The sequence below is a fragment of the Mirounga angustirostris genome, unplaced genomic scaffold (assembly GCF_029215605.1).
Source record: "Mirounga angustirostris isolate CCGP_5_RB_7025 unplaced genomic scaffold, mMirAng1.0.hap1 SCAF_1, whole genome shotgun sequence".
Classification (NCBI taxonomy): Eukaryota; Metazoa; Chordata; class Mammalia; order Carnivora; family Phocidae; genus Mirounga; species Mirounga angustirostris.
Window position 1 is genome coordinate 146049580 of NW_026991709.1, and position 26447 is coordinate 146076026.

At 39.9% G+C, this 26447-nt stretch overlaps 1 protein-coding gene across 9 annotated transcripts in view; it reads left to right on the plus strand.

Moving 5' to 3' along the window:
* The first annotated feature begins 1986 nt into the window (after positions 1–1986).
* ULK4 (unc-51 like kinase 4) overlaps positions 1987–26447 on the plus strand; it is a 599599-nt gene continuing 575138 nt past the window's right edge. For 8 of the 9 annotated variants that reach the window (XM_064589489.1, XM_064589509.1, XM_064589506.1 and 5 more), the window contains exons 1-7: positions 1987–2119; positions 6283–6476; positions 18283–18382; positions 20453–20592; positions 22221–22383; positions 24507–24608; positions 25200–25283. In XM_064589489.1, the coding sequence (XP_064445559.1) occupies positions 6339–6476; positions 18283–18382; positions 20453–20592; positions 22221–22383; positions 24507–24608; positions 25200–25283 (727 nt within the window). In that variant the 5' untranslated portion in view covers positions 1987–2119; positions 6283–6338. Of the gene's footprint in view, positions 2120–6282; positions 6477–18282; positions 18383–20452; positions 20593–22220; positions 22384–23943; positions 24142–24506; positions 24609–25199; positions 25284–26447 lie in introns of those variants that run through there. The other variant, XM_064589520.1, reaches the window with a different exon arrangement.

Sequence of the window (26447 nt, forward strand, 5' to 3'; positions counted from 1 at the left end):
AACCCGAGTGTGGAGCACATCATAGGGAGAGCTGGAGACCACAGGGCACCATGGTCAACTTCTGCGTCTAGTTCTCTGAGGGAGATTACAACGCAGAAGAGAACCATGGAAACCATCTCCTGACCTCTGAATTTATATCCTGGTTAGATTTTCCCCCCTTCTATTTAATTCATTTGTTTTTATCTTTAATAATGTTTTCCTTCTATTTATTTCCACTGGGATAATTTTGTTTTTATTTCTCTAAGCTCACTGTCCTTGAACTAAACCCATAAAACAAGTAATTGCCAAATCCACAATCATAATGAGTAACTTCAAAACACCTTTCTCAGGAAGTGGCAGAGCAATCAGGATAAAGCAACTTAAAAAAAAGGTTTGGAAGAGTCAAACATGTCAGGTAATAAGCTTGAAAATATGCCTATGAAAATTTGAACACAACAAATAGAAATAGATCTTCTTTCCAAACTCCCTTGGAACATTTAAAAATATTAACCATTTATTAGACCACAAAGGAAATTTCAGTAGCTTCCCCACACCAAATACATGCAGGCCAACAAGAAGAGCAAAATCTTTCTAGCAACAAAGCAAACAAAAGCCCAACTCTTAAATATCTCTTGCGTTAAAGAAAAAAAAAAAAAAAGAATGCAAACTATAGATGCTATACATTTCACATCTATAATGATATTAAAAATTTTGAAGTTTTAGTCTGATTTCTGCCTTGTTTTTTTTCATTGCTTTGCTTATTTTAATCTCTTTCATGTTAGGGTCTTTCCCCATCTATCTTGATATTTCTGGCTATGTATTCACATGCAAGACTAAAGTACTAAAAGGCTCATTCAGTGTTTATAACACATTTTGGGGGGTTGATTAGTGAACTTTGTTTAGAAGGAATAAGGCACTAAGATAGCTCTTTTATGGGGAGACCTTCTCTTCTGCCAGGTATTAGGCAAATCTCTTTCCCCAGCAGGGAACCTTGCCAATTTTTTTTCACCAAAGATTAGAAGAACAGCTGCTGCCATCAATTCTGGGCAGAAAAAGCCTCAGGGTTCAGAAGGCATTCTTCATTCTCCACTGCTTTTGGCCTTTCGCTCATGTCATTTAGAAAGTATATCCAAGTTCTATCCTGAAAGCAGAAGCCACTGAGAAAGATTCCTGAGAAGGTAGGAAGGGTTAGAAGTCAAAGAATAGCTGTGATTGACCTGAGATCAGAGATGCCCAGCTCCTCCACATCAGGTTTGCAAAGCGTGCTTCCTGATCAGCAACATCCACATCACCTGGTAACGTGATAGAAATGCAAAATTTGGGGCCTCATCCAGAGGCACAGAATTAGACTCTCTGTGTGTGGGCCCAGAAATGTGTTTCAACAAACGTTCCAGGTGATTCTGATGCTAAAGTTTGAGAACCACTGACCTAACTTGAAGAAAGAGGGGAGTTGGTGTTAACGTGTCTCGTGGCTGGAATTTGAGGACGTGGAATTTTAAAAGCCATAAGCAATCAGCTCGAGATGGAGGATCTGGGCTGTTTTCTCATGTGCAAGAAGCAAGGTAATTCATAGTCTTCTCTTTTCTAAAGGGTGAGGAACCCGAGAAACCGGCTTCTTTCTGAGCCATTAGTTACCCAGACTATGTCGCCTCGTCCTTGAGCTCCGGCAAGCGTCAGAAAAAGAATGAAAGGAAACAGAGGAGGACAGTGTGGGGCAGGAAGAAATGACAAGGGCCCCGGCTTTCGTAGCCCCGAACTGCGTACCTATTGCCCAAACAGGTGCCCTGCCCGCCCCAAACCCCAGTCCCCACCCCCCACCCCCAATTAGGTTGGACGAACGCTTTGCCTCAGCCCCCACTTCCGGGCCCCAGCCAATAGGAACTCAAACTGCTTAGCCAGTCAGCGCCCTGCGCTACTTCCGGCGTTCTGCGTGCTGCCCTGGAGACGGGATGGGCGAATCCAAACGCAGAGGGGTGCTGGACCCGAACTACCTTAAACTGCGCCTGAGCATTCCACTTTGCTCCATTGCTTCACCCCGGGCCTTGGCCAGTGGACCTGCCCTGAAGCATTAGAAGACTAGACGCGCGCGGTGGCGAGAACCTTCCACCGGGTGGGCGGCTTCTACCCACCGAGCGTTCAGGTGAGTGTCAGTGGCAGTTTTAGGATCTACGAATTTGGGTTCGCGTCTTCCTGAGCGGGTGCGGGGGACACTACAGGCCTGGAGGGGCGCCATCCACCTGCCCTCTCTCCGTGAGCCTTGTGTCTCTGGCGTCTTCTCTCTTCGGGCTCTGCTTTGTTATCGTGTTAAAATAAAAACCTTAAATAGTTTTCTTGAGGCTTTGGTTCCGGGCATATGGGACACCTCTTCGAGAACTTAGGTGCGGGGCGGGGAGGGGGGGGTTTGGATTCGGGACTGTAGGGTTCGGGAGATGCACTTTATGGACGCCCCAGATTCGGAGTTTTTTCCCTTAAAACCTTGGCAACGCTTCCCGAGTTCTAAGCCGGCTGTGCTGACGGATGTCCATGGACGTAGAGAGACAGTGAAAGCCGCCAGTTCGCTGGTCATGAGCTTCTTGGAGTGAGGAGTGTTTATGCAGCGATTCAGCGCCTGCACTTTCGAGATCAGACTAAGCTTAAAGCCTGTAGTTAATTCGGCCTGTCAAGGAGGAGCATCTGTTGAATGCTTGGCACAGTGCCTGCTACCTTTTATACCCTCGAAAAAGGTTGTTTTAGCCTGTGGTTAGCGAAGTTGAGCGTGCATCCGGGGTGGGGGGCGGTGAATTACACCACAGATGGCTGGGCTCTGCTTCCAGAGTTTCTGATTCAATAGGTCTGGGCTGGGACAGCAGCTGCTAGTTGAGGAGTTAATGATCTGAGGATAGAGGTAAGTGAAGGGAGGGTTCTGGTCTTTATCTGCGTGCCTCTAGCACCTGGTCAGTTTCAGAGTTTGTTGACTGTAGGCCCGGCCCCTGAATCTTAAATGCCTCATTTGCTCCTAAGTGTGATTCGTTCTGACTTCTGGCTTCTCTGATAATACCTCGGTGAACTTGTAGATTGAGAGTTTTAAAAGACGCGGCACGCCTTTAGAAAATGGGGCGGCGTGGGGGCGCCTGGGTGGCTCAGTCGTTGGGCGTCTGCATTCGGCTCGAGTCATGATCTCAGGGTCCTGGGGTCGAGCCCCGCATCGGGCTCCCTGCTGGGTGGGAAGCCTGCTTCTCCCTCTCCCACTCCCCCTGCTTGTGTTCCCTCTATCGCTGTGTCTCTCTCTGTCAAATAAATAAATAAAAATCTTTAAAAAAAATTATAAAAGAAAATGGGGGAAGACTAAACTGGTGTCTGGAAATGCACACTTGGTGAGAAAACGATAAACACTAGGAAGTAATAACAGTGACAGGCAGGATCGTGATTGCTTTTGGAAAGGATGAGGAGTTGTGATTGCCATAGGCTCAGGAAGGGACTTCTGGAGTAGCAGGCAAAGTGATGTTCTTCACCTGGGTGGTGATCACAAGGATGTCCCCCTTATAATAATTCATTAAACTATACATTTATTTTGTGGGGTTTTCTGTATTTGTGTTTTATTTTACAATTTAAGAGGTCACGTATTTTTTTTTTTAAATGCATTTTAGGAAGTTTCAGGTGAGAATGGTCTTGGGGTGAGCCAAAAAGAATCTAAAAGCCTGGAATTTCAAACTTCAAAGATAACTTAGAAGATCATCTGATCCAATTCTTATTTTACTCTAAGGAAACTGAGCCCCAGAGAGGGAAAGTGCTTCCATAGTAAACCACCCTTACCTAAGCTGATTTTGTAATTGGTGCATTTCATTAATTTCAGGCATGGTCTGCCTAGATGCCACTACTCAGTAAAAGATTGAGGAAAATAATTTGGCTGAATCAAATTCAAACTTTGAAGATTTAATTTTTTTCTTGTGGTTTAAAACCTTATTTTCAAGGACTCAATTCTTTATCTTATATAAAAACTTATTTCAACACCTTATCCTGGTGTATCCTAATGTAGCCAATTTGTGAGCATTTAAAGGTCTCTGGTTATTTTTTCTGGTTAAATAGCTTTTCCATCTTAACATATTGTCAATTTAATCTTACTTTGGTTATATTACATACTATGTAATGTTGACCTGTTGCCACAAAATTACCCCTGTCTGGGCTGCATTTTGGCAGGTCATGAGTCAGTATTGGTTTTTAAAGAATGGGTTTTAGGAAGAGAGGAACATAGAGGGAATTTAGTAAAAGTGTTCATTAAAATAAATAGATACTATCTGTGCCACTTTTGGATTTTCATTGATTTAAATTTGGATTTCTTCCACATCTTTTCTACTTAGAATTTAAAGAATTTTGCTGTCATTAGTGTGAGTTCTTCTGATTTGATATAGAGACCAGGTTTGTAATCCAAATAACTAAATGTAATTACTAGCCTATACATTTTTATAGTAGAATTTTTTCCCATTTTGCAGTAAATTTTAATTTCTTTGGAAGATGGAATCATAGAATTAGTTATTCCTAGATTCTCAGATTACTGGTTACCTACCAGGACAGGACTAACTGCTGCCTATTGGCTAAATCTGGCTCTCAGCCTGTTTTTGTATGGCCTACAACAGAAAATACATTCTGGAGATCTGATGTACATCATAGTGATTATACTAAACAATAATGTATTATGTACTTAAAAGTTGCTACGAGAATAGATCTTACATGTTCTTACCACAAAAAAGTGATAATTATGTGACATATAGAGGTGTTAACTAGTGTTATGGTAGTAATCATAGTCTTATATATAAATGTATCAAATCACATTGTACACTTTCAACTCAAATTACTTGTCAATTATATCAACAAAAAAATTGAGATATTCACATACTATACCCATTTATAATATACAATTCAGTGAGTTTTTAAAAAAGATTTTATTTATTAGGGGAGAGAGCGAGAGCAAGCGAGCATGGGGGTGGGAGGGAGAGGGAGAAGCAGACTCCATGCTGAGCAGGGAGCACCAGGGGCTCAATCCCAGGACCCCAAGATCATGACCTGAGCCCAAGGCAAATACTTAACCAACTGAGCCACCTAGGCACCCCGATTCAAGGATTTTTAGTGTATTCACAAAGTTGTACAACCATCAGTACTAATTCCAGAACATTTTCATCTGCTCAAAAAGCAATGCCATACTCATTAACTTCTCTTTTACATTCTGTTTCAAAGGGTTTTGCTATAGGTTTTGACTTACTGGATACCATGTAGAAACAGCTGCTTTTAAAGAGTGTATCTTACAGCTTACTGGATAATTTCTGGAACATTTTCTATAGTCCAGCATATGAAATCCTTCCAAAGAGATGCCAATTTAAAATATATTTTGCCAATCGAGTAAATACTCTGATTATATTGTAAATGTATTGTTCAAGATGCTGAATCCACTAATGTACTTCAATTCTAAATAAAATCTGATAAGACTAAATCAATTCCTATTCATTCATGCAAATTAGGACAAATTGGCCAAGAAAATGAACTCTCTTAACTGCTTATATCATAGATGATGAAGTGATTGGTTAAATTTTTGTTTGTTTAAATTTAAAACAGGAGTTGGCAAACTTTTTCTGTAAAGGGCCAGATAGTGGGTATTTTAGAATGTGTACAGGCCATTACTCTGTCACAACTCTGTAATTGTAGCCTAAAAGGAGCCTTAGACAATATATAAATGAATGGGTGTGGCTATGTTCCAATTAAACTTTGTTTACAAAAACAGTAGCAGACAGGATTTGGCCCAGGACCCAGTAGTTTGGTGACAGCTGACTTCAAATAATATTTGGATTGACTCTTAGAATCTCTGTGGATTAGATGGAAATATCATTCCATATTTGTTTATAAAGTATTTTAACATACATTGTCTCATTTGCGACTCATAATTTGAGGTTTAGGTGGGTCATATATTGCCACATTCTATACAGATATTGACACAATGTGCCTGCCTTTGTAACAAGAATGAAAGAAAAGTATCAAGATACATTGGCTGGCATCTCATTCATCCCTCTTTTTGTTACATGTGTTGGAAGTAGCTGTCATTTTCATCATTTTTATTGAGATCTTGTTGAAGGAAATTGAGTATTGGTTTGTCAATTGTTTTATTTTCCCCTTAACTTTTTTTTTTCTTCACCCTACAAAAGACATTCATATCCAACACTTTTAGGTGAATTTTCTGAGTTTATAGAATTACTAGGTTTACGTATTAAGTATCCTAGGCTAATTAATCATGTAACTAGCTTGCATTTATAAGTATTATTTTTGTTTACCTTTTAGGAACTAGAGATGCCATTAGGCTGTCATTTTATCCAATGTGAGAAGTCAGCCCAGAGATGGAAAACTTTATTCTGTATGAAGAGATTGGCCGAGGAAGCAACACCATTGTTTATAAAGGGCGGCGGAAGGGAACAATCAATTTTGTAGCTATTCTTTGTACTGATAAGTGCAAAAGGCCTGAAATAACCAATTGGGTAAGTCAAGTATGTTTCCCTCCCTCTGGGAAAACACAGAGTTATGATCAAGGAGAGGTAGCAGCATTAAACAGAAGCCATTGAACTCACTGTAGAAAATACCACATTTTCAATCTGTAATGGGTGACCTTCTGTCTGTTTAGTGCCACCAATCTTTAATAATGGCTAATAAACATACCTAAGTAATTATCAGCTTAGTGTTATTTTTTGGGGAAGAGTCAGGGAAAATATACTCTATATTAGATCACTTACTTATAAATTTAGTATGTGATTTATGAAGCTTGCCAAAGGAAGGACGTTGGGTGAGGCGACTTGGGTTTAAAATTTATAGCCCAGGCCCTGGACCAAACTTAGCTTTTTTTCCCCCCATTGTGGTAAAATACATGTATCAAAAAATTTACCATCTTGGCCATTTTTAAGTGTTTAGCTGGTGATATTAAGTACATTCATTATGCTGTACAACCATCACCATCTCTAGAATTCATTTTTTTTAAAGTTAATTTTTTTTTTTTTTTTTAAGTAGGCTCCATGCCCAGCGTGGAGCCCAATATGGGGCTTGAACTCATGACCCTGAGATCAAGACCTGAGCTGAGGTCAAGAGTTGGATGCTTAACCAACTGAGCCACCCAGGTGCCCCTAAAAAGTTAATTTCTTAAGAGCAGTTTTAGATTCACAGCAAAATTAAAGTGTAGCGATTTCCCACTTACTCACTGTCCTCCTGCATGCATAGTCTTCCCCATTGTCAGCATCGCTACCAGAGTGGCCCATATTTTACAAATGATGAACCCACACTGACACATCATAATCACCCAAAATCCATAGTTGACATTAGGGTGCACTCTTGGTGGTGTACATTCCACCGTTGTGGACAAATGTGTAATGATATGTATCTATCATTATAATATCATCCAGAAGAGTTTCACTGCCCTAAAAATCTGTGCTCCACCTAGTCATCCCTCCCCCTTCTTCCTAACCTTGGGCAACCACTGATCTTTTTCTTATGTCCATAGTTTTACCTTTTCCAGAATGTTATATAGTTGGAATTGTATGTAGTCTTTTCAGATTGACATCTTTAACTTAGCAATATGTGTGTAAGTTTTCTATGTCTGTTTGTGGCTGATAGCATGTGTCTTTTTTTTTTTTTTTTTTTGATGAACAACATCACATAGATGTACCAGTTTATTCATTCACCTATTGAAGGGCATCTTGATTGTTTCCAGTTGTGAATAAAGCTGCTATAAACATCTGTGTACAGGTTTTTGTGAGGACATAAGTTTTTAACTCTTTTAGGTAAATACCCAGGGTATGTTGCTGGATTGTCCAGAACTCTTGTCATCTTGCACAGCTGAAACTCTGTACACATTAAACAATAATTCCTCATTTCTCCTTCCCCAGTCCCAGGCAACCACCATTCTACTTTGTCTCTGAATGGTACCTCATGTAAATGGAATCATACCTCCTTTCTTTTATGACTGACTTCTTTCACTTAGCATGGTGTCCTCAGGGTTCATCCATGTTGTAGCAAGTGTCAGAATTTCTGTCATAAGACTGTGTAATATTCCACTGTATGTATATACCACATTTTTCTTATCCATTTACCTGTCTGTGGACACTTGGGTTGCTTCTACCATTTGGCTATTGTGAATAATGCTGCTGTGAACATGGGTGTACACGTATGTCTTCAGGACATATTCTGCTTTCAGTCCTTTGGATATATACCCAGAAAGTGGAATTCTAGGTTTAATTTTTTTTTTTTTAAAGGAACTACCACACTGTTTTGCACAGAGGCTGTACCATTTTACACTCCCACCAACAGTGCACAAGGGATTCCATTTCTCCACATCTTTGGTGGCAACACTTGTTATTCTCTTTGTTTTTGTCTTGAAGGTAGCTATTCTGATGGGTTTGAGGAGGTGTTGGCTTTTGTAAGGAGTATGGATTGTTGAGGGAAAACAGGTATATGGGACAAGATACAGGTTAGTTTGTAGAATTCGGTGCTAGGAACACAAGGAATTTCTCTTCTAATGAGGTTTTCTCTGAGATGAGAAACTAAGTCCTCAATTGAGGGGGTGGGGGAAGGCAGTGTTCCAGGTAAGAGGGAAGCAAAAGTGTGAATTGTCACTTGGAGGACAGACTGGCTGGGGCCATTTGAGGTTGGGGATCCTAAACTGAACCTGGATCAGTCAGCATGGCTTGTGTTGACCTCAGTTGCTTGTGTATATGCGGAGTGTGGATGTCTGAACAGAACCAGAATTGGAGTACTAGAGTGAGTGAGCTGGAAAGTCAAGGAGTGGTGGTCACAGGCTAGGGTGTGTGCAAGATTTTGGAGATGTTACAGCTCTTAGTCAAAACCTAACAATGCAATCCAACAGAAATATAATGGGGGCTACAAATCTAACTTTAAAGTTCATAGTAGCCACATGGAAAGGACATTTTATTAATATATTTAATCCAGCATAAAGAGTATATTATCATTTCAACAGATGGGTGGTTGGAGAGATTGAGAGAGCTGAGGTGGACCAGTGTCTGGAAGAGTAGGTACTTGGCATATACTGAGTGACAGGAAGTGTAGGTGGCTGGGCTGTAGCCTGATTTCTGTTGGAATTTCCACACCTCCTTTACTTGTCATCAGGACCTCCCACTTCTAGTGCCTGAATCAGTGGGGATCCATTTAAACATGCTCACCCTGTGTCTTCCCCATTCTCTTCTGGCCCTTTATTAGGAGTTTATTATAAGGTGCTCCTCAAATTCTCTTGGTCACTCTGATTTTTGTTTTTCTCCTTATCTGTATTCTAAATTATGTGGATTCATTTCCCTTTGTGTTAGAATATGAGCCCACATAGTTGTTCCTAGAGTGTACCACTTACCCATTTTTAAAATAGGGAGCTCTGTATTTCTATGGATCAATGGACCCATTAGCCTGTGTTGAATGTGAGTGACAGTAGAATTTGTGTGTGTGTGTTTAAGAGAATCGGAAAACAAGGATCCAAAGCACTTGGGTAATTGTCACCAATTTGGAGTCTGGATGGTTTATTAATAAAGCACACATTTTTGTGGTTTTAGTTTCCATATTTCATGGGATTTTGAAGGGAGAAAGCAAAAATCCCTGAGGCAACTTAGTATTTTTTTTTTTTTTTTACTGATAGCCTCTTGCATCTTTGTTATTGAGTTTTTAAAAATTTTTATTGTTATGTTAATCACCATACATTACATCATTAGTTTTTGATGTAGTGTTCCATGATTCATTGTTTCTGCATAACACCCAGTGCTCCATGCAGAATGTGCCCTCCTCAATACCCACCACCAGTCTAACCCATCCTCCCACCCCCCTCCCCTCTAGAACCCTCAGTTTGTTTTTCAGAGTCCATCGTCTCTCATGGTATGTCTCCCCCTCTGATTCCCCCCATTCATTCTTCCCCTCCCCTGCTATCTTTTTTTTTTTTTTTCTTAACATATATTGCATTATTCGTTTCAGAGGTACAAATCTGTGATTCAACAGTCTTGCAAAATTCACAGCGCTCACCATAGCACATACCTTCCCCAGTGTCTATCACCCAGCCACCCCATCCCTCCCACCCCATCCCCACTCCAGCAACCCTCAGTTTGTTTCCTGAGATTAAGAATTCCTCATATCAGTGAGGTCATATGATACTTGCCTTTCTCTGTTTGACTTATTTCGCTCAGCATAACACCCTCCAGTTCCATCCACGTTGTTGCAAATGGCAAGATCTCATTCCTTTTGATGGCTGCATAATATTCCATTGTATATATATACCACATCTTCTTTATCCATTCATCTGTTGATGGACATCTTGGCTCTTTCCACAGTTTGGCTATTGTGGACGTTGCTGCTATAAACATCAGGGTGCACGTACCCTTTCAGATCCCTACATTTGTATCTTTGCGATAAATACCCAGTAGTGCAATTGCTGGATCATATGGTCGCTCTATTTTCAACTTTTTGAGGAACCTCCATACCGTTTTCCAGAGTGGCTGTACCAGCTTGCATTCCCACCAACAGTGTAGGAGGGTTCCCCTTTCTCCGCATCCCCACCAACATCTGTTGTTTACTGACTTGTTAATTTTAGCCATTCTGACTGGTGTGATGTGGTATCTCATTGAGGTTTTTTTTTTTTTTTTTTTTAAGATTTTATTTATTTATTTGAGAGAGAGAGCACATGAGAGGAGGGAGGGTCAGAGGGAGAAGCAGTCTCCTCGCCGAGCACAGAGCCCGATGCGGGACTCGATCCAGGGACTCCAGGATCATGACCTGAGCCGAAAGCAGTCGCTTAACCAACTGAGCCACCTAGGCGCCCCTCTCATTGAGGTTTTGATTTGGATTTTCCTGATGCTGAGCGATATTGAGCACTTTTTCATGTGTCTGTTGGCCATTTGGATGTCTTCTTTGGAAAGATGTCTGTTCATGTGTTCTGCCCATTTCTTGATTGGATTCTTTGTTCTTTGGGTGTTGAGTTTGATAAGTTCTTTATAGATTTTGGATACTAGCCCTTTATCTGATAAGACATTTGCAAATATCTTCTCCCATTCTGTCGGTTGTCTTTTGGTTTTGTTGATTGTTTCTTTTGCTGTGCAAAAGCTTTTTATCTTGATGAAGTCCCAATAGTTCATTTTTGCCCTTGCTTTCCTTGCCTTTGGCGATGTTTCTAGGAAGAAGTTGCTGCGGCTGAGGTCGAAGAGGTTGCTGCCTGTGTTCTCCTTTAGGATTTTGATGGACTTCTGTCTCATATTTAGATCTCTCAACCATTTTGAGTCTAATTTTGTGTGTGGTGTAAGGAAATGGTCCAGTTTCATTCTTCTGCATGTGGCTGTCCAATTTTCCCAACACCATTTGTTGAAGGGACTGTCTTTTTTCCATTGGACATTCTTTCCTGCTTTGTCAAAGATTAGTTGACCATAGAGTTGAGGGTCCATTTCTGGGCTCTCATTCTGTTCCATTGATCTAGGTGTCTGTTTTTGTGCCAGTACCATACTGTCTTGATGATGACAGCTTTGTAAGTCCGGAATTGTGATGCTGCCAGCTTTGCTTTTCTTTTTCAACATTCCTCTGGCTATTCGGGGTCTTTTCCAGTTCCATATGCATTTTAGGATTATTTGTTCCATTTCTTTGAAAAAAGTGGATGGTATTTTGATGGGGATTGCATGGAATGTGTAGATTGCTCTAGGTAGCATTGACATCTTCACAATATTTGTTCTTCCAATCCATGAGCATGGAATGTTTTTCCATTCTTTGTGTCTTCCTCAATTTCTTTCATGAGTATTTTATAGTTTTCTGAGTACAGATCCTTTGCCTCTTTGGTTAGATTTATTCCTAGGTATCTTATGGTTTTGGGTGCAATTGTCAATGGGATTGACTCCTTAATTTCTCTTTCTTCTGTCTTGTTGTTGGTGTATAGGAATCCCACTGATTTCTGTGCATTGATTTTATATCCTGCCCCTTGACTGAATTCCTGTATGAGTTCTAGCAGTTTTGGGGTGGAGTCTTTTGGGTTTTCCACATAAAGTATCATATCATCTGCAGAGAGTGAGAGTTTGACTTCTTCTTTGCCGATTTGGATGTCTTTTATTTCTTTTTGTTGCCTGATTGCTGTGGCTAGGACTTCTAATACTATGTGGAATAGCAGTGGTGATAGTGGACATCCCTGCCACGTTCCTGACCTTAGGGGGAAAGCTCTCAGTTTTTCCCCATTGAGGATGACATTCGCTGTAGGTTTTTCATAGATGGCTTTTATGATATTGAGGTATGTACCCTCTATCCCTATACTCTGAAGAGTTTTGATCAAGAAAGGATGCTGTACTTTGTCAAATGCTTTTTCTGCATCTATTGAGAGGATCATGTGATCCTTGTTCTTTCTTTTGTTGATGTATTGTATCACATTGATTGATTGGAGGATGTTGAACCAATCTTGCAGCCCAGGGATAAATCCCACTTGGTCGTGGTGAATAATCCTTTAATGTACTGTTGGATCCTATTGGCTAGTATTTTGGTGAGAATTTTTGCATCCATGTTCATCAAGGATATTGGTCTGTAATTCTCCTTTTTGATGGGGTCTTTGTCTGGCTTTGGAATCAAGGTAATGGTGGCCTCATAAACTGAGTTTGGAAGTTTTCCTTCCATTTCTATTTTTTGGAACAGTTTCAGAAGAATAGGTATTAATTCTTCTTGAAATGTTTGGTAGAATTCCCCTGGGAAGCCATCTAGCCCTGGGCTTTTGTTTTTTGGGAGATTTTTGATGACGGCTTCAATTTCCTTAGTGGTTATAGGTCTGTTCAGGTTTTCTATTATTCAGTTTTGGTAGTTGATACATCTCTAGGAATGCATGCATTTCTTCCAGATTATCTAATTTGCTGGCATAGAGTTGCTCATAATCTGTTCTTATAATTGTTTGTATTTCTTTGGTGTTGGCTGTGATCTCTCCTCTTTCATTCATGATTTTGTTGATTCGGGTCATTTCTCTTTTCTTTCTGATAAGTCTGGCCAGGGGTTTATCAATCTTGTTAATTCTTTCAAAGAACCAGCTCCTAGTTTCGTTGATCTGTTCTACTGTTCTTTTGGTTTCTATTTCATTGATTTCTGCTCTGATCTTTATTATATCTCTTCTGCTGGGTTTAGGCTTTATTTGCTGTTCTTTCTCTAGCTCCTTTAGGTGTAGATTTAGGTTGTGTACTTGAGACCTTTCTTGTTTCTTGAGAAAGGCTTGTATTGCTATATACTTTCCTCTTAGGACCGCCTTTGCTGCATCCCAAAGATTTTGAACGGTTGTGTTTTCATTTTCATTGGGTTCCATGAATTTTTTTAATTCTTCTTTAATTTCCTGGTTGACCCATTCATTCTTCAGTAGGATGCTCTTTAGCCTCCATGTATTTGAGTTCTTTCCAACTTTCCTCTTGTGATTGAGTTCTAGTTTCAAAGCATTGTGATCTGAAAATAGGCAGGGAATGATCCCAATCTTTTGGTACCAGTTGAGACCTGATTTATGACCTAGGATGTGATCTATTCTGGAGAATGTTCCATAGGCACTAGAGAAGAATATGTATTCCGTTGCTTTGGGATGGAATGTTCTGAATATGTCTGTGAAGTCCATTTGGTCCAGTGTGTTATTTAAAGTCTTTATTTCCTTGTTGATCTTTTGCTGAGATGATCTGTCCATTTCAGTGAGGGGGGTATTAAAGTCCTCCGCTATTATTGTATTGTTGTCAATGTGTTTCTTTGCTTTTGTTATTAATTGCCTTATGTAATTGGCTGCTCCCATATTAGGGGCATAGATATTTACAATTGTTAGATCTTCTTGTTGGATAGACCCTTTAAGTAGGATGTAGTGTCCTTCCTCATCTCTTATTATAGTCTTTGGTTTAAAATCTACTTTGTCTGATATAAGGATTGCCACCCCAGCTTTCTTTTGGTGTCCATTAGCATGGTAAATGGTTTTCCACCCCCTCACTTTCAATCTGGGGGTGTCTTTGGGTCTAAAACGAGTCTCTTGCAGACAGCATATTGATGGGTCTTGTTTTTTAATCCAGTCGGATAGCCTGTGTCTTGATTGGGGCATTTAGCCCATTTACATTCAGGGTAACTATTGAAAGATATGAATTTAGTGCCATTGTATTGCCTGTAAGGTGACTGTTACCGTATATTGTCTGTGTTCCTTTCTGGTGTATGTTGCTTTTAGGCTCTCTCTTTGCTTAGAGGACCCTTTTCAATATTTCTTATAGGGCTGGTTTTGTGTTTGCAAATTCCTTTAGTTTTCATTTGTCCTGGAAGCTTTTTATCTCTCCTTCTATTTTCAATGACAGCCTAGCTGGATAGAGTATTCTTGGCTGCATATTTTTCTCATTTAGTGCTCTGAATATATCCTGCCAGTCCTTTCTGGCCTGCCACGTCTCTGTGGATAGGTCTTTTGCCAATCTAATGTTTCTACCATTGTAGGTTACATATCTCTTCTCCCGAGCTGCTTTCAGGATTTTCTCTTTGTCTCTGAGACTCGTAAGTTTTACTATTAGATGTTGGGGTGTTGACCTCTTTTTATTGATTTTGTGAGGGGTTCTCTTTGCCTCCTGGATTTTGATGGCTGTTTCCTTCCCCAAATTAGGGACGTTCTCTGCTCTAATTTGCTCCAATATACCTTCTACCCCTCTCTCTCTTTCTTCTTCTTCTGGGATCCCAATTATTCTAATGTTGTTTCGTCTTATGGTATTGCTTATCTCTCGAATTCTGCCCTCATGATCCAGTAGTTGTTTATGTCTCTTTTTCTCAGCTTCTTTATTTTCCATCATTTGGTCTACTATATCACTGATTCTCTCTTCTGCCTCATTTATCCTAGCAGTTAGCACCCCCATTTTTGATTGTACCTCATTAATAGCCTTTTTGATTTCGACTTGGTTAGATTTTAGTTCTTTCATTTTTCCAGAAAGGGTTTCTCTAATAACTTCCATGCTTTTTTCAAGCCCAGCTATTATCTTTAAAGTGATGATTCTGAACTCTAGATCTGACATCGTACTAATGTCCATATTGAGTAGGTCCCTGGCAGTCAGTACTACCACTTGTTCTTTTTGTTGAGGTGATTTTTTTCTGTCTTGTCATTGTGTCCAGAGGAGAATAGATGAATGAGAGAACAAAATGCTAACAGGGTAACAACATCCCCAGAAAATATACTCTAAACAAATCAGAAAAGACCTGAAGCTGGGGGAAAAGAAAGGGAAAGAAAGAAAAAAGAAAAAAAGAAAAAGAGAAAGATAAAAACAAAAACAGAACAAAACAAAAAAAAACAGAATATGATCAAATATGATCAGGCTGGTGCATAGATCAGTGCCACACACTAGATTTTGGGTGTATTTTGATCTGTTAGAAGAAAGTGCCTCCCAAAATTTTAAAGAAAGAAAAACTTATATATGTACAAAAATAAGGGTTGATATGAAGGGATGGAATATGATTGTAAAGATGAAAATTATAAAAAATTTTATAAAAGGAATTGATAAGTTGTTTGAAAAAAGAAGAGGATTTAAAAAAAAAAGGAAAAAAAAGGGAGAGAATGTGATCAGGCAGGAGAGTAGAACAAAACCATACACTAGAGATTTAGGGTATATTTTGATCTGTTAGAAGAAAGTATCTCAAAATTTTAAAGAGAGAACAACTTATATATGTATGCCAAAAATAAGGGTAACTACTATGAAGGGATAGAATATGACTCTAGAAATGAAAACTAAAAATGTTTTTTAAAAAAGGGATTGATAAGATGTTGGTTGAAAAAGGGAAAAAGAAAAATTCAAAAAAAAAAAAGTTAAAAAAAATTAACTTTGAAAGACTAAAGAATTATGGTAAAAAAGCCATGGATTCTATGTGCATTATTCCCCTAGCGCTGGAGTTCTGCCGTTCTCATTGATCGGTAAACTTGGCCTTGGCTGGCTGTTCTCACTGATCTTCTGGGGGAGGGGCCTGTTGCCGTGGTTCCCAAATGTCTTTGCAGGAGGTGGAATTGCCCCGCCCTTGCCAGTCCGGGCTAAGTAATCTGCTCGGGTTTGCTCTCAGGAGCTTTTGTTCCCTGCAAGCTTTCTGTACAACTTTGGAGGATGAGAGTGAAAATGGCGGCCTCCCAATATCTGCCCTGGAGGAGCTGAGAACTTGGGTACCCGCTCCTCAGTGCGCCCCTGTGGAAAAGCAATCACTCCCGTCTCCCCGGTCTCCAGCCACACTCCATGCTCACCCGGCCTGTGACCGAGCATTTCTATCTCTGGCATCCTACTCTGTGTGGAGTCTCCAAATCCAGCAGATCCCTGCGGTGCGCTCCCATGCCGCTCCTCCCGGGGGAGGAAGGGGAGTATCCCCGGATCTGCTGCTTGTTGGGTCCCTGCTGGAGGAGCAGTGGCCCGACTGTGCCCCGGATCACAGTTTATGGCAACCCCGAGCTGATAGCCCACTCCTTGGCTCCGTCTCTGCAGCTGCCTTCCCTGCTCTGATACCTGGGAGCTCTGCTGCACTCAGGCACCCCCGGTGTTTCTGTGACCCCGAGGGTCCTGAGACTACACTGTCCCACGAGAGTTCCACCCCCCGCTCAGCCACTGGAGCGACATTCCTCAGCAGAGCCAACTTCTAAAAGTTCCGATCTTGTGCTCCGTGGCTCTATCACTTGCCAGAAGCGGCCGACAGAGGCCCCTTCCCCCGTCTATCCTGCCGAATATCACCTCGGATTCACTTCTCCACACGTCCTACCTTCCAGAAAGTGGTCGCTTTTCTGTTCAGAGAGTTGTTGCTATTCTTTTCTTTGGTCTCCTGTTGAGTTCGTAGGTGTTCAGAATGATTTGATCCCTATCCAGCTGAATTCCTGAGACCAGACGAAATCCAGGTCTCCTACTCCTCCGCCATCTTGCTCCGCCCTGTTACTGAGTTTTGAATTCACTCTTGTTTTTGGTGCACAGGTATTCTCATGATCTAATGGAAATGTACATTTTAAGATCAGTGTGCTCATTGTAATGATTCTTCTTTTAATAACCTGAGTGAATTGGTACTGGGATTCACAAGGATATTTTTTTTTTTTTAAGATTTTATTTATTTATTTGAGAGAGAGAGAATGAGAGCACATGAGGGGGGGGGAGAGTCAGAGAGAGAAGCAGACTCCCCGCCGAGCAGGGAGCCCGATGCGGGACTCGATCCCGGGACTCCAGGATCATGACCTGAGCTGAAGGCAGTTGCTTAACCAACTGAGCCACCCAGGCACCCCTCACAAGGATATTTTTAAGAATAAACTTGTAGAACCCTTTGAGAATTATTTTAAATATTTTCATAGTAATAAAAATTAAAAAAAATTTTTTTTAAAAACTCAGTAAATATTTTCAAAGTAATACATCATCATTATAGATAGATACTGAATTCACTCTTGTTTTTCAATCTAGAAAAATGGGTAGAAGAAAAAAAGCATTGTTTCATCACCTGAGGCAGTCCTGTTCTGTTTTGGTTGGTTTGTTCTAGTCTTTTTACTGTGAGTTTTTAAAAAAAATTTTAAATCATGGTATTATATAATTTCGTTTCTTGCCTCTTTCACTTAACATTATACTGTCATTATAATACAAAATTAAATGTCTTAAAGTTGGGCTAATATTTTGTCAGTTGATGAATAATTTAACTATTGTGTTATTGAGCCTTGAGGTTATTTTTACGTAGTAAAAGTTTTTTTTCTTCCTTGAAAATTATTTCTTTCCTGATTGTAAAAAGTACTGTGTACTTAATGTAAAAAATAGAAAAAAATCACTAGCAGTTCTGCTCGTAACAGCTATTTTGATGTATTCCTTTTGGTCATTTTCCTATGAACATTTCTTTTGCAGTGTTGTGTTTACACAAATACACAAAACTGTATTGCACAATTTTTTTTTTAAGATTGTACATCAAATTAGCATTTTTCCATGTCACCAGCCTTCAGACCCATCATTTTTTTTTTTTTAAAGATTTTATTTATTTATTTGAGAGACAGAATGAGATAGAGCATGAGAGGGGGGAGGGTCAGAGGGAGAAGCAGACTCCCTGCTGAACAGGGAGCCCGATGCGGGACTCGATCCCAGGACTCCAGGATCATGACCTGAGCTGAAGGCAGTCGTTTAACCAACTGAGCCACCCAGGCGCCCCAGACCCATCATTTTTAATGTCCAATAAAATTCCACCAAATTCCACCACATTCTGCTATCTTGTTACCCACTTCCCAATTGTGTATTTAGGTGTTTCTTAATAGATACGAGGATTTTAAGAACTTTCTCTGTGTGTGTGTGTGTGTGTGTGTGTGTGAATGCTGTGTTTTTGTAGGTCCGTCTCACCCATGAAATTAAACACAAGAATATCGTAACTTTTCACGAATGGTATGAAACCAGCAATCATCTCTGGCTAGTGGTGGAACTCTGCACAGGTAAGTGTGTGTAAGAAGTGCTACAGATATATCCACCTTATGTAGTTTTGAAAAAACATATGATGTAGGTTTTGTTATTTTCCTTTTATGTTGCAAAGATAAGCACTTGATACTCTTGACTGTTCACTTGCACATACGTTGTTTGGTTGTTAGGGTAGGGTAAAGAGCTAAGATGTCTGATAAGAGGGAGAACGTAAAATTCAATTTGGACTTAACTTTATTTTGGTATAAAATATTACTAAATCACCTACATAAAAATTTACAAATATTTTTTTAGTGATAAACTTATCAAACAAGTTTTCCTATTCAATAAAAACCAAGTATTTTAGGTCAAGTAGCTATTAGTTAGGCAATTAGTTTATAAAGTGATCATCTTTTTATTTTTATGATGAGAATGCTTGCTGTTTATAAAACTTAAGCAATGTGAAAAAGTACAAAGATGAACCAAAAATACCACCACCTAACAATAATTAGAGATAACTTGTTAAAACTCTTGCTTGATACAACTTTCTGGGACTATATATATAGGGAGAAAACTGAATATACTGATATTATCTGGGCTTTTAGTTTCAGTGTCTTCAGGGAAAAAGGACCACTGTTAGCGTACTTATATTTATATATTGAGTAATAAAGGATCATTAAATATTAAGATATATTGTAATTTCTAGCTTTATGAGTCTTACTCATTATATTGGAACTTAGAATTTGTAAGACTAAATCATGAAAGAGGTTATCTGGAATAGTAACTTGCATTTTATTTTTTCTGAATCAGTAGGAAAGGACTATGGCTTAATTGCACAGTCGAACACACTGTTGAGGTGATCAGGGGACTTTCCCTGTGTTCCTTTTTGCTTCAGCCGTTATTTCTGCTCCCTGACCATCGTCCTAGCCTTACTACTTTATGCCTTCATTTGGAGTGGCTCCTCACCCACTGAAACAAAATAAACTTCAAAATACCTCCTACCTTCATCATAGTGTTCTGACTGAACTTTCAGATGACAGCTGAGACTTATTTTTTATTTTTTATTCTTTAAAGAGTGGGTGCAGGCTCGGGTTGGCGGGGGCTTGGGTGGTGGGGCGGGGGGGGGAGAGAGAGAGAGAGAGAATCATAAGCAGGCTCCACGCCCAGCACAGAGCCTGATCTGGGGCTCAATCTCACAACCCTGAGATCATGACCTGAGCTGAAATCAAGAGTCGGACACTTAACCTACTGAGCCACCCCGGTGCCCCAAGACTTTTTCTTCTCCCTTTTCTCTCTTCTCTCTCCCCTCCTCTTTTTTTTCTCTCTTCTCTTTTCTGTTCTTTTTAAGAGAAAGCAGAAGAGTTTTATTTGAAACCAAGTGAGGACAGCTACCTGGGATATACAATCTTCACAAAGAAAAGAGTGCTCTGGGGAAGAAACATTATTTGCAGTGTTCTGTACGTTTCTCGGAACTTGGCTCCTGTTGGAATCTTGATGTTTTGGAACCAAAAAAAAAAAAAAAAAAAGTTTGTTCCTGGCACTTAGATGGTAGAAATATGAGCAGGACCTTGGAAGAGTATAGAAATAGAATTCACAGTGTGTCTGCCTTTGATGTTTTATTTCCTCAGTGATATTACTTGAAGGGTTGTGATTTTCTCTTAAGGAAAGGCCTCTTTTCTGCCATGCAGTACTTTGTAGCATGTGATTAACTTTGCACAGGAGTAAATGTGGCTAGACTTTGCATGATGTGTTTTAAATGCACAGTTTGTATTAGTATTTACCACTAATTTTTGTAGCTGTTCAATTCCTGAGGGCTGAGTAAGAAATCATAGCACCAGAGGGATTCTCCCTGCATCCCACCTGCTTACTTACTGACTAGTCTCCAGCCTAAGCATAATTCTCTGGAAGCTGGCTCTGGAGTGTGGACACAAGTTCCTCTTAGGGTGCTTGGACCACTGTGTTCATTCACATGTGTATTTCCCCTGTCAGGCTGTCCATGTGTTCTGTTTGCTCATTTTTTAAAGGCTCAGTATCTCCCAGCATGGGAGCTCCTGGAGGCACTGTGTTATGCTGGTGGGTTAAAATGGGTGATTTTAATCAACTTGCAGGTGGTTCCTTAGAAATGGTTATCGCTCAAGATGAAAACCTCCCAGAAGATGTTGTGAGAGAATTTGGGGTTGACCTCATTACTGGATTACATCATCTTCATCAACTTGGCATTCTCTTTTGTGACGTTTCTCCTGGCAAGGTAATTCATAAAAGTTTTCATTTCCTAACTGCTTCTGTCTTCGTTATAGTGCTTTCTCAAAGGTGTTTTTATTTTTAGATAAAATTTAGATAAAATATAGACCATCTGGAAATTGAGTTAATTTTTTTATTTTAAAGGTTTTATTTATCTTAGAGAGTGAGAGCGAGTGCTATCAAGAAGAGGCAGAGGGAGAGGGAGAGAGAATCTCCAGCAGACTCTGTGCTGAGCGTGGAGCCAGTCCCCCTACCCGAGATTATGACCCAAGATGAAACCAAGAGTTGAGGCCCAACTGACTGAGCCACCCAGGAGCCCCTTGAGTTAATATATTTTTAAAATAAAAAACATAGTGCCATATTTTAGCTACCTATTGAAGTAGCTTTTAGAATGGGAAGTCTCCCCTCCTCTCAGAGTCCTTTGAGTAATTATTATTGCTGCCAAGGTATACTGTGAATGATGAGCTCAGTAGCTCTATAAAATAAGATGCTAAGCTCTTAAATTATAAGATTATGAGCCATTATTTTAGCTTGATAATGGATTTTTGGCTTTGTTGTTTGATTAGTGGCGCTATGGGTCAAATAGCTTCTTCTCTGGTAAAATTAATGATCCATAACTAAATGTGCTTCAGTGTAGTAGAGACATGAAACCTGCTTAGTTTCAGAATCACAGGTGACACTGACATTTAGAAGTTGTCTGACCCTGGGCAGGTTACCCTTTCTCTCTCTCTGTGCCTTGGCTTCCTTGTCTATGATCTGGAGATGGAGTCCGTACTATATTCTAGGGCACTTTCTGGTGTTTTCAATCAATGGCATCTATTATTTATAAGTACATATTCTTAGGGATTTGGTTTGAGTTGCTACTTTGTTAAAGTGTACATGATGAAATAAAAAGTTGAATATTGTTAAACATTATTATTGTAGGCCCTCCATATGAGAACATAATTACAGGTGAAGAGACCAAGATTTAGAAAGGTTAAGTAAATTCTCCAGTTCAGACTGCTAGTAAATGGTGGACCTAAGGCTAGATCTCTAACTTCAAAACCCTAGTTTTGAGCCTGTGAGTAAACAACACCTTGGACAGGTGGGTTTTCAAATCCTCCTTCAGCTGTCATGGAGGAGTGGTGAGGATAGACTGTTCCGTATACATTGTTCTTTATCTTTCCCAAAGGCATGTGGTTTCCCTCTGTGGTTATGATGTGTTCATTGTATACATCTGAGAATGGGCAGTTTAATATTTGATTCTGTTATTAAAATATTGGATTTATTTATTTATTTTTAAAAAGATTTTATTTATTTGACAGAGACACAGCGAGAGAGGGAACACAAGTGGGGGGAGTGGCAGAGGGAGAAGCAGGCTCCCCACTGAGCAGGGAGCCCGATGCGGGGCTCGATCCCAGGACCCTGGGATCATGACCTGAGCCGAAGGTAGATGCTTAACGACTGAGCCACCCAGGCGCCCCCAATTTATTTTTTTCTTTAGCTGCTTTTAAAAATTTGTATGCATTTAATCTTTTGAGTAGTATGAAGCAAGAAGGCCAATGCTCCTGAGTTCTTCAGTGGGATGTGAAGAGGTACTGATGGGAGTGCAAATGGAACTGGTTTCTGAACACCTTTATTTTTTCATCTTTATAGATACTCTTGGAAGGGCCTGGCATGTTGAAGTTTAGTAATTTTTGCTTGGCCAAAGTGGAAGGTGAAAATTTGGAAGAGTTCTTTGCTTTGGTGGCAGCAGAAGAAGGAGGAGGTGATAGCGGGGAAAATGTACTGAAGAAAACCATAAAAAGTAGAGCCAAAGGTATGTGGAGAGCTACAGATCAGAACCCTGTGCTGCCCAAGTCACGTGTTTAGGAGATAATGTCGACCTTATGTTTTTGCCAGCCAAAATAATATATTGAAAATAACAGTGAGTAGAAGTCTGGATATGGGGATGGCTTTGTCCATAACCCAAAGGTTTTCACATAGGTCCAATACTGTGTAAAGTACAGGGTATCTCTAACAAAGCCTATAGCCTATCCTTGGCTTTCTATGTCGCTGACTACTCATTAAACATGAGGATGGCCATTTTGTCCTGCTTCCTTCTGTATCCTCAGTACTTAGAACAGTGCCTGGCCCACACTTTCAGCTCAGTAGATATTTTTTCAACATTGATGAGTAGCTGATGCTCTGAAATTAAGGGAGATTGTTAGGGTGCATTCTTGGGAGGTGGTTTTGCCAGTGAGGTGGGGCCTGGGGTGTTAAGAGTTGCTGTACTTGAGGGGAGATTGTGAAGTGATATCTCTTTTGTAATATTCTTTTTTTAGAGAGAGAGAGAGAGAGCACGCATGTGAGTGGGGCTGGGGGCAGGAGGAGGAGAGGGAGAGAGCGAATCTTAAGCAGGGCTCCATACCCAGTGTGGAGCTGATGTGGTGCCCAGTCTCACAACCTGAGATCATGACCTGAGCCAAAATCAAGAGTTGGACGCTTAACTGACTGAGCCACCCAGGCACCCCTCTTTTGTAATGTTCTATGTGTAAATCTTTCGTGAAACTTAACATGTGTAATCATTTTTCTATGTTGTCTTTTCTCATGCAGTTGTGTTGGTAGGGACTTCATATTCATTTGTTCATTAGTATGTTTATTAACTCAATGTCGAAGGAAGAAGAAATAAAGTGCATAAGTCAACAGAAATTTAGACATGTTCTAGATACTGGAAATATGGATGTGAACAAACAGGCAAAAATCCCTGGTCTAACCAAACTTGCATTCTAATCGGGGAAGACATTCACCTTCAACACCTATGAATGATGTGCCTATTAATGTTGGGCAGGGTGCTTGGGCATCTTGGGGGTCTTATTCATGTTTGCTTTCTCAGGACCTGGCAAAGTAAAGGCAAATAGGCCCTCCGTAAGTGTTTGCTGCATGAGTGAATGTATGTATGAAATGTGATAGCATAGCAAAAATGTCACATGGGAGAGCTTTAAACCCTGAGGCCACATGAGACTGCTGCCCTGGCTGTAATGGGCCCTGGAGATACTATTTGCTGGAAGATTTACCTCAGTGGAATTTTATTTTCCAAATGATTGGGGATGACTCACTTCATGGAAAGAACATTCTCATTGGAAGATGGGAGGCTTTTCGGTGGAATTCTGGTGGGTGTTCTGCAACCGCTCAGCCGTGTGGCTTACGGGATATTAGGGGACCCTCTAGGCTTCAGTTTCTCTCATCAGTAAATAAGGGAACATGCTAACTCAAGAATTTGCTACTTCTCTGTAATATTAAACTTTGTATAAAGTCTAAGTGGCACGCACCCCTTAGTGTTCTTCACTAAACATTTCCTATTCTCCTGGATTGTATCTTCTCCCTGCGGAAGCTAAGGAAGTGTGAGCAGAAGTGTGGGGGTTACTTTGAGGTGGGCATTTTCAGAGCCCGTGTGCAGTTTGCTGCATTCTTTCCCCCTGTCTTGGTGATGGAGGAAGCATGTGTTGAGATGGCTCTTTGAGTGACTCTGAGGATCAGGGCCCCTGGGCTGACCTGTGGTGGATGTGTAGTTGGAGTAATGAATAGAGCTTTGTTGGTAAGCCAGTGGGAATTTGGGGTGTTACTGCTATATAACTTAACCTATTCTAATGAAAATATTATAATCAAAGTTTCTTTTGATTATTTAAATTGTTAACTTAAAAAAGAAGAATATACCTAGAATTGTGCCACACCTCTAACTCATGTGGATTTTTAAAACCTCTTTGTATTCTTACATATCCTTGTAAATGAAACCTTAAAATTAGAAACCATTAAAAAATGTGGAATACACGTGAAGGCATATAGTCATGTGCATGTTTTCCTACAACCTTTTTTTTTTTTACCTTACCAGGTCCCTACGAGGTAGATTTGTTTTTGGGGATTGATACAAATGCCTAACAAAGTTGTTCTTTATACTTCTAGGATCTCTTACATATACAGCGCCAGAAATTTTGAGGGGTACTGACTTCTCCATCACCAGTGACCTCTGGTCTTTGGGCTGTCTGCTTTATGAAATGTTTTCAGGTGATTCCTTTCTGGTTCATTTTAAAATCAGAGCTGGGCACACACAAAAAGGTGAAGTCTGTAGTTTGCAACAATTTTACCTGGAAGATGTGAAAAAAACCTGGCTTTTCTAAGTTTTTATATAACTGGTTTGGCTTGCTTCCCTCTGTATTCCTCCTGTATGCTTGGCGTCTAGGCATATGTCCAGAACCTTTGACATATAGGTCAAGAAACTTTTGACATATAGGTATTTTTCAGGATAATCATTTGGAAAAATGTGCCTACTTATTAAAAACTGATTATTAGTAGAAATTGTTGTAAGGTACCTTGTGCCTGGAATTATTCAGATGTGTCTAGTGGCCCATGAGCCCTTGGATCATGGTAATGGTCCATAAATGCATTAGCATATTTATTAGGATGGTAAGTTTTGAAATATAGAAATATAAAAATATACAGTGTGCCTGGTCTGTACCAAGCATCCAGTAAGTAGTTATTGCTCTATATTTTTTCCTGTAAACTTTATAATCCTAATCTATCTGTAGTTGAGATTTATTTAGAATTATTAGTGATAGCAAACTATTGTCTAATTTGCAGTTTTTCTTGTGATTTCAGGAAAACCTCCATTCTTCTCAGAAACTTTTTCAGAATTAGTTGAAAAGATTTTTTATGAAGATCCTTTGCCACCTATTCCAAAAGGTACGATTTGTGTGTGTGTGTGTGTGTGTGTGTGTGTGTGTGTGTGTGATAAATGCAGTTAGTTTACATCTGACACTTATGGTAGATTTTTATCCAAAGTCTGTTTTTGATTCCTAACCCCCAAATTTACATTTTATAAATAGTTCCAGATTTATATTTTTAGAAATGTTAGCATACCCTTTGCTTTTTTTTTTTTAAGACCTTGAAGAACAAAGTACTAATAGATTCCCTCATTTAAAAACACAAATTATTGGGGCGCCTGGGTGGCTCAGTTGGTTAAGCGACTGCCTTCGGCTCAGGTCATGATCCTGGAGTCCCGGGATCGAGTCCCGCATCGGGCTCCCTGCTCGGCAGGGAGTCTGCTTCTCCCTCTGACCCTCTCCACTCTCATGTCCTCTCTCTCATTCTCTCTCTCTCAAATAAATAAATCTTTAAAAACAAAACAAAACAAACAAAAAAAACCCACAAATTATTTTGTGCTGCTATATCAACAGAAGTCTGCTTTAAAGATTTTAAAAACCCAAACTTTTGTAATTTTTTTCTTGTGTGTGTATCATTTACTTTGTGCTCATGTTCCATGTAGTTATTTCTGTTTAGTATTCAAATAGGGACAAGTCGGGCATTTGTCAGTCCTTATCTCAATCAGAATGTCCCTGACGAGTTTTTAAAGTCTTTTAAACTAGATATAGTTGTAGTATTTTAAAAGTATTGGAACTTTAATCATATGAATTTTGATTAATATAACAATCTACCACTAACAATTTTAAGGCAAGAAAAGGAAAAAACCCCTGAACACAAAAACATAGTAAAGCACTTTGCTGGACGTACACCACAAAAAAAGTGAGTTTCAAGATACACAAATGAAAACAGGACTTTACAAAAATGTACATTTTTTTTTTTAAGATTTTATTATTTTTTTATTTATTTATGAGAGACAGAGAGAGAGACAGAGGCAGAGGGAGAAGCAGGCTCCCCGCGGAGCAGGGAGCCCGATGCGGGACTCGATCCCAGGACCCTGGGATCATGACCTGAGCCGAAGGCAGACGCTTAACCGACTGAGCCACCCAGGCGTCCCCAAAAATGTACATTTTTAGAAGAAAAAACTTTTAAAAGTAATTAATGGAAGAACTGGGAATGCAGAATTCTTTTAGGATTTCAAGAGCC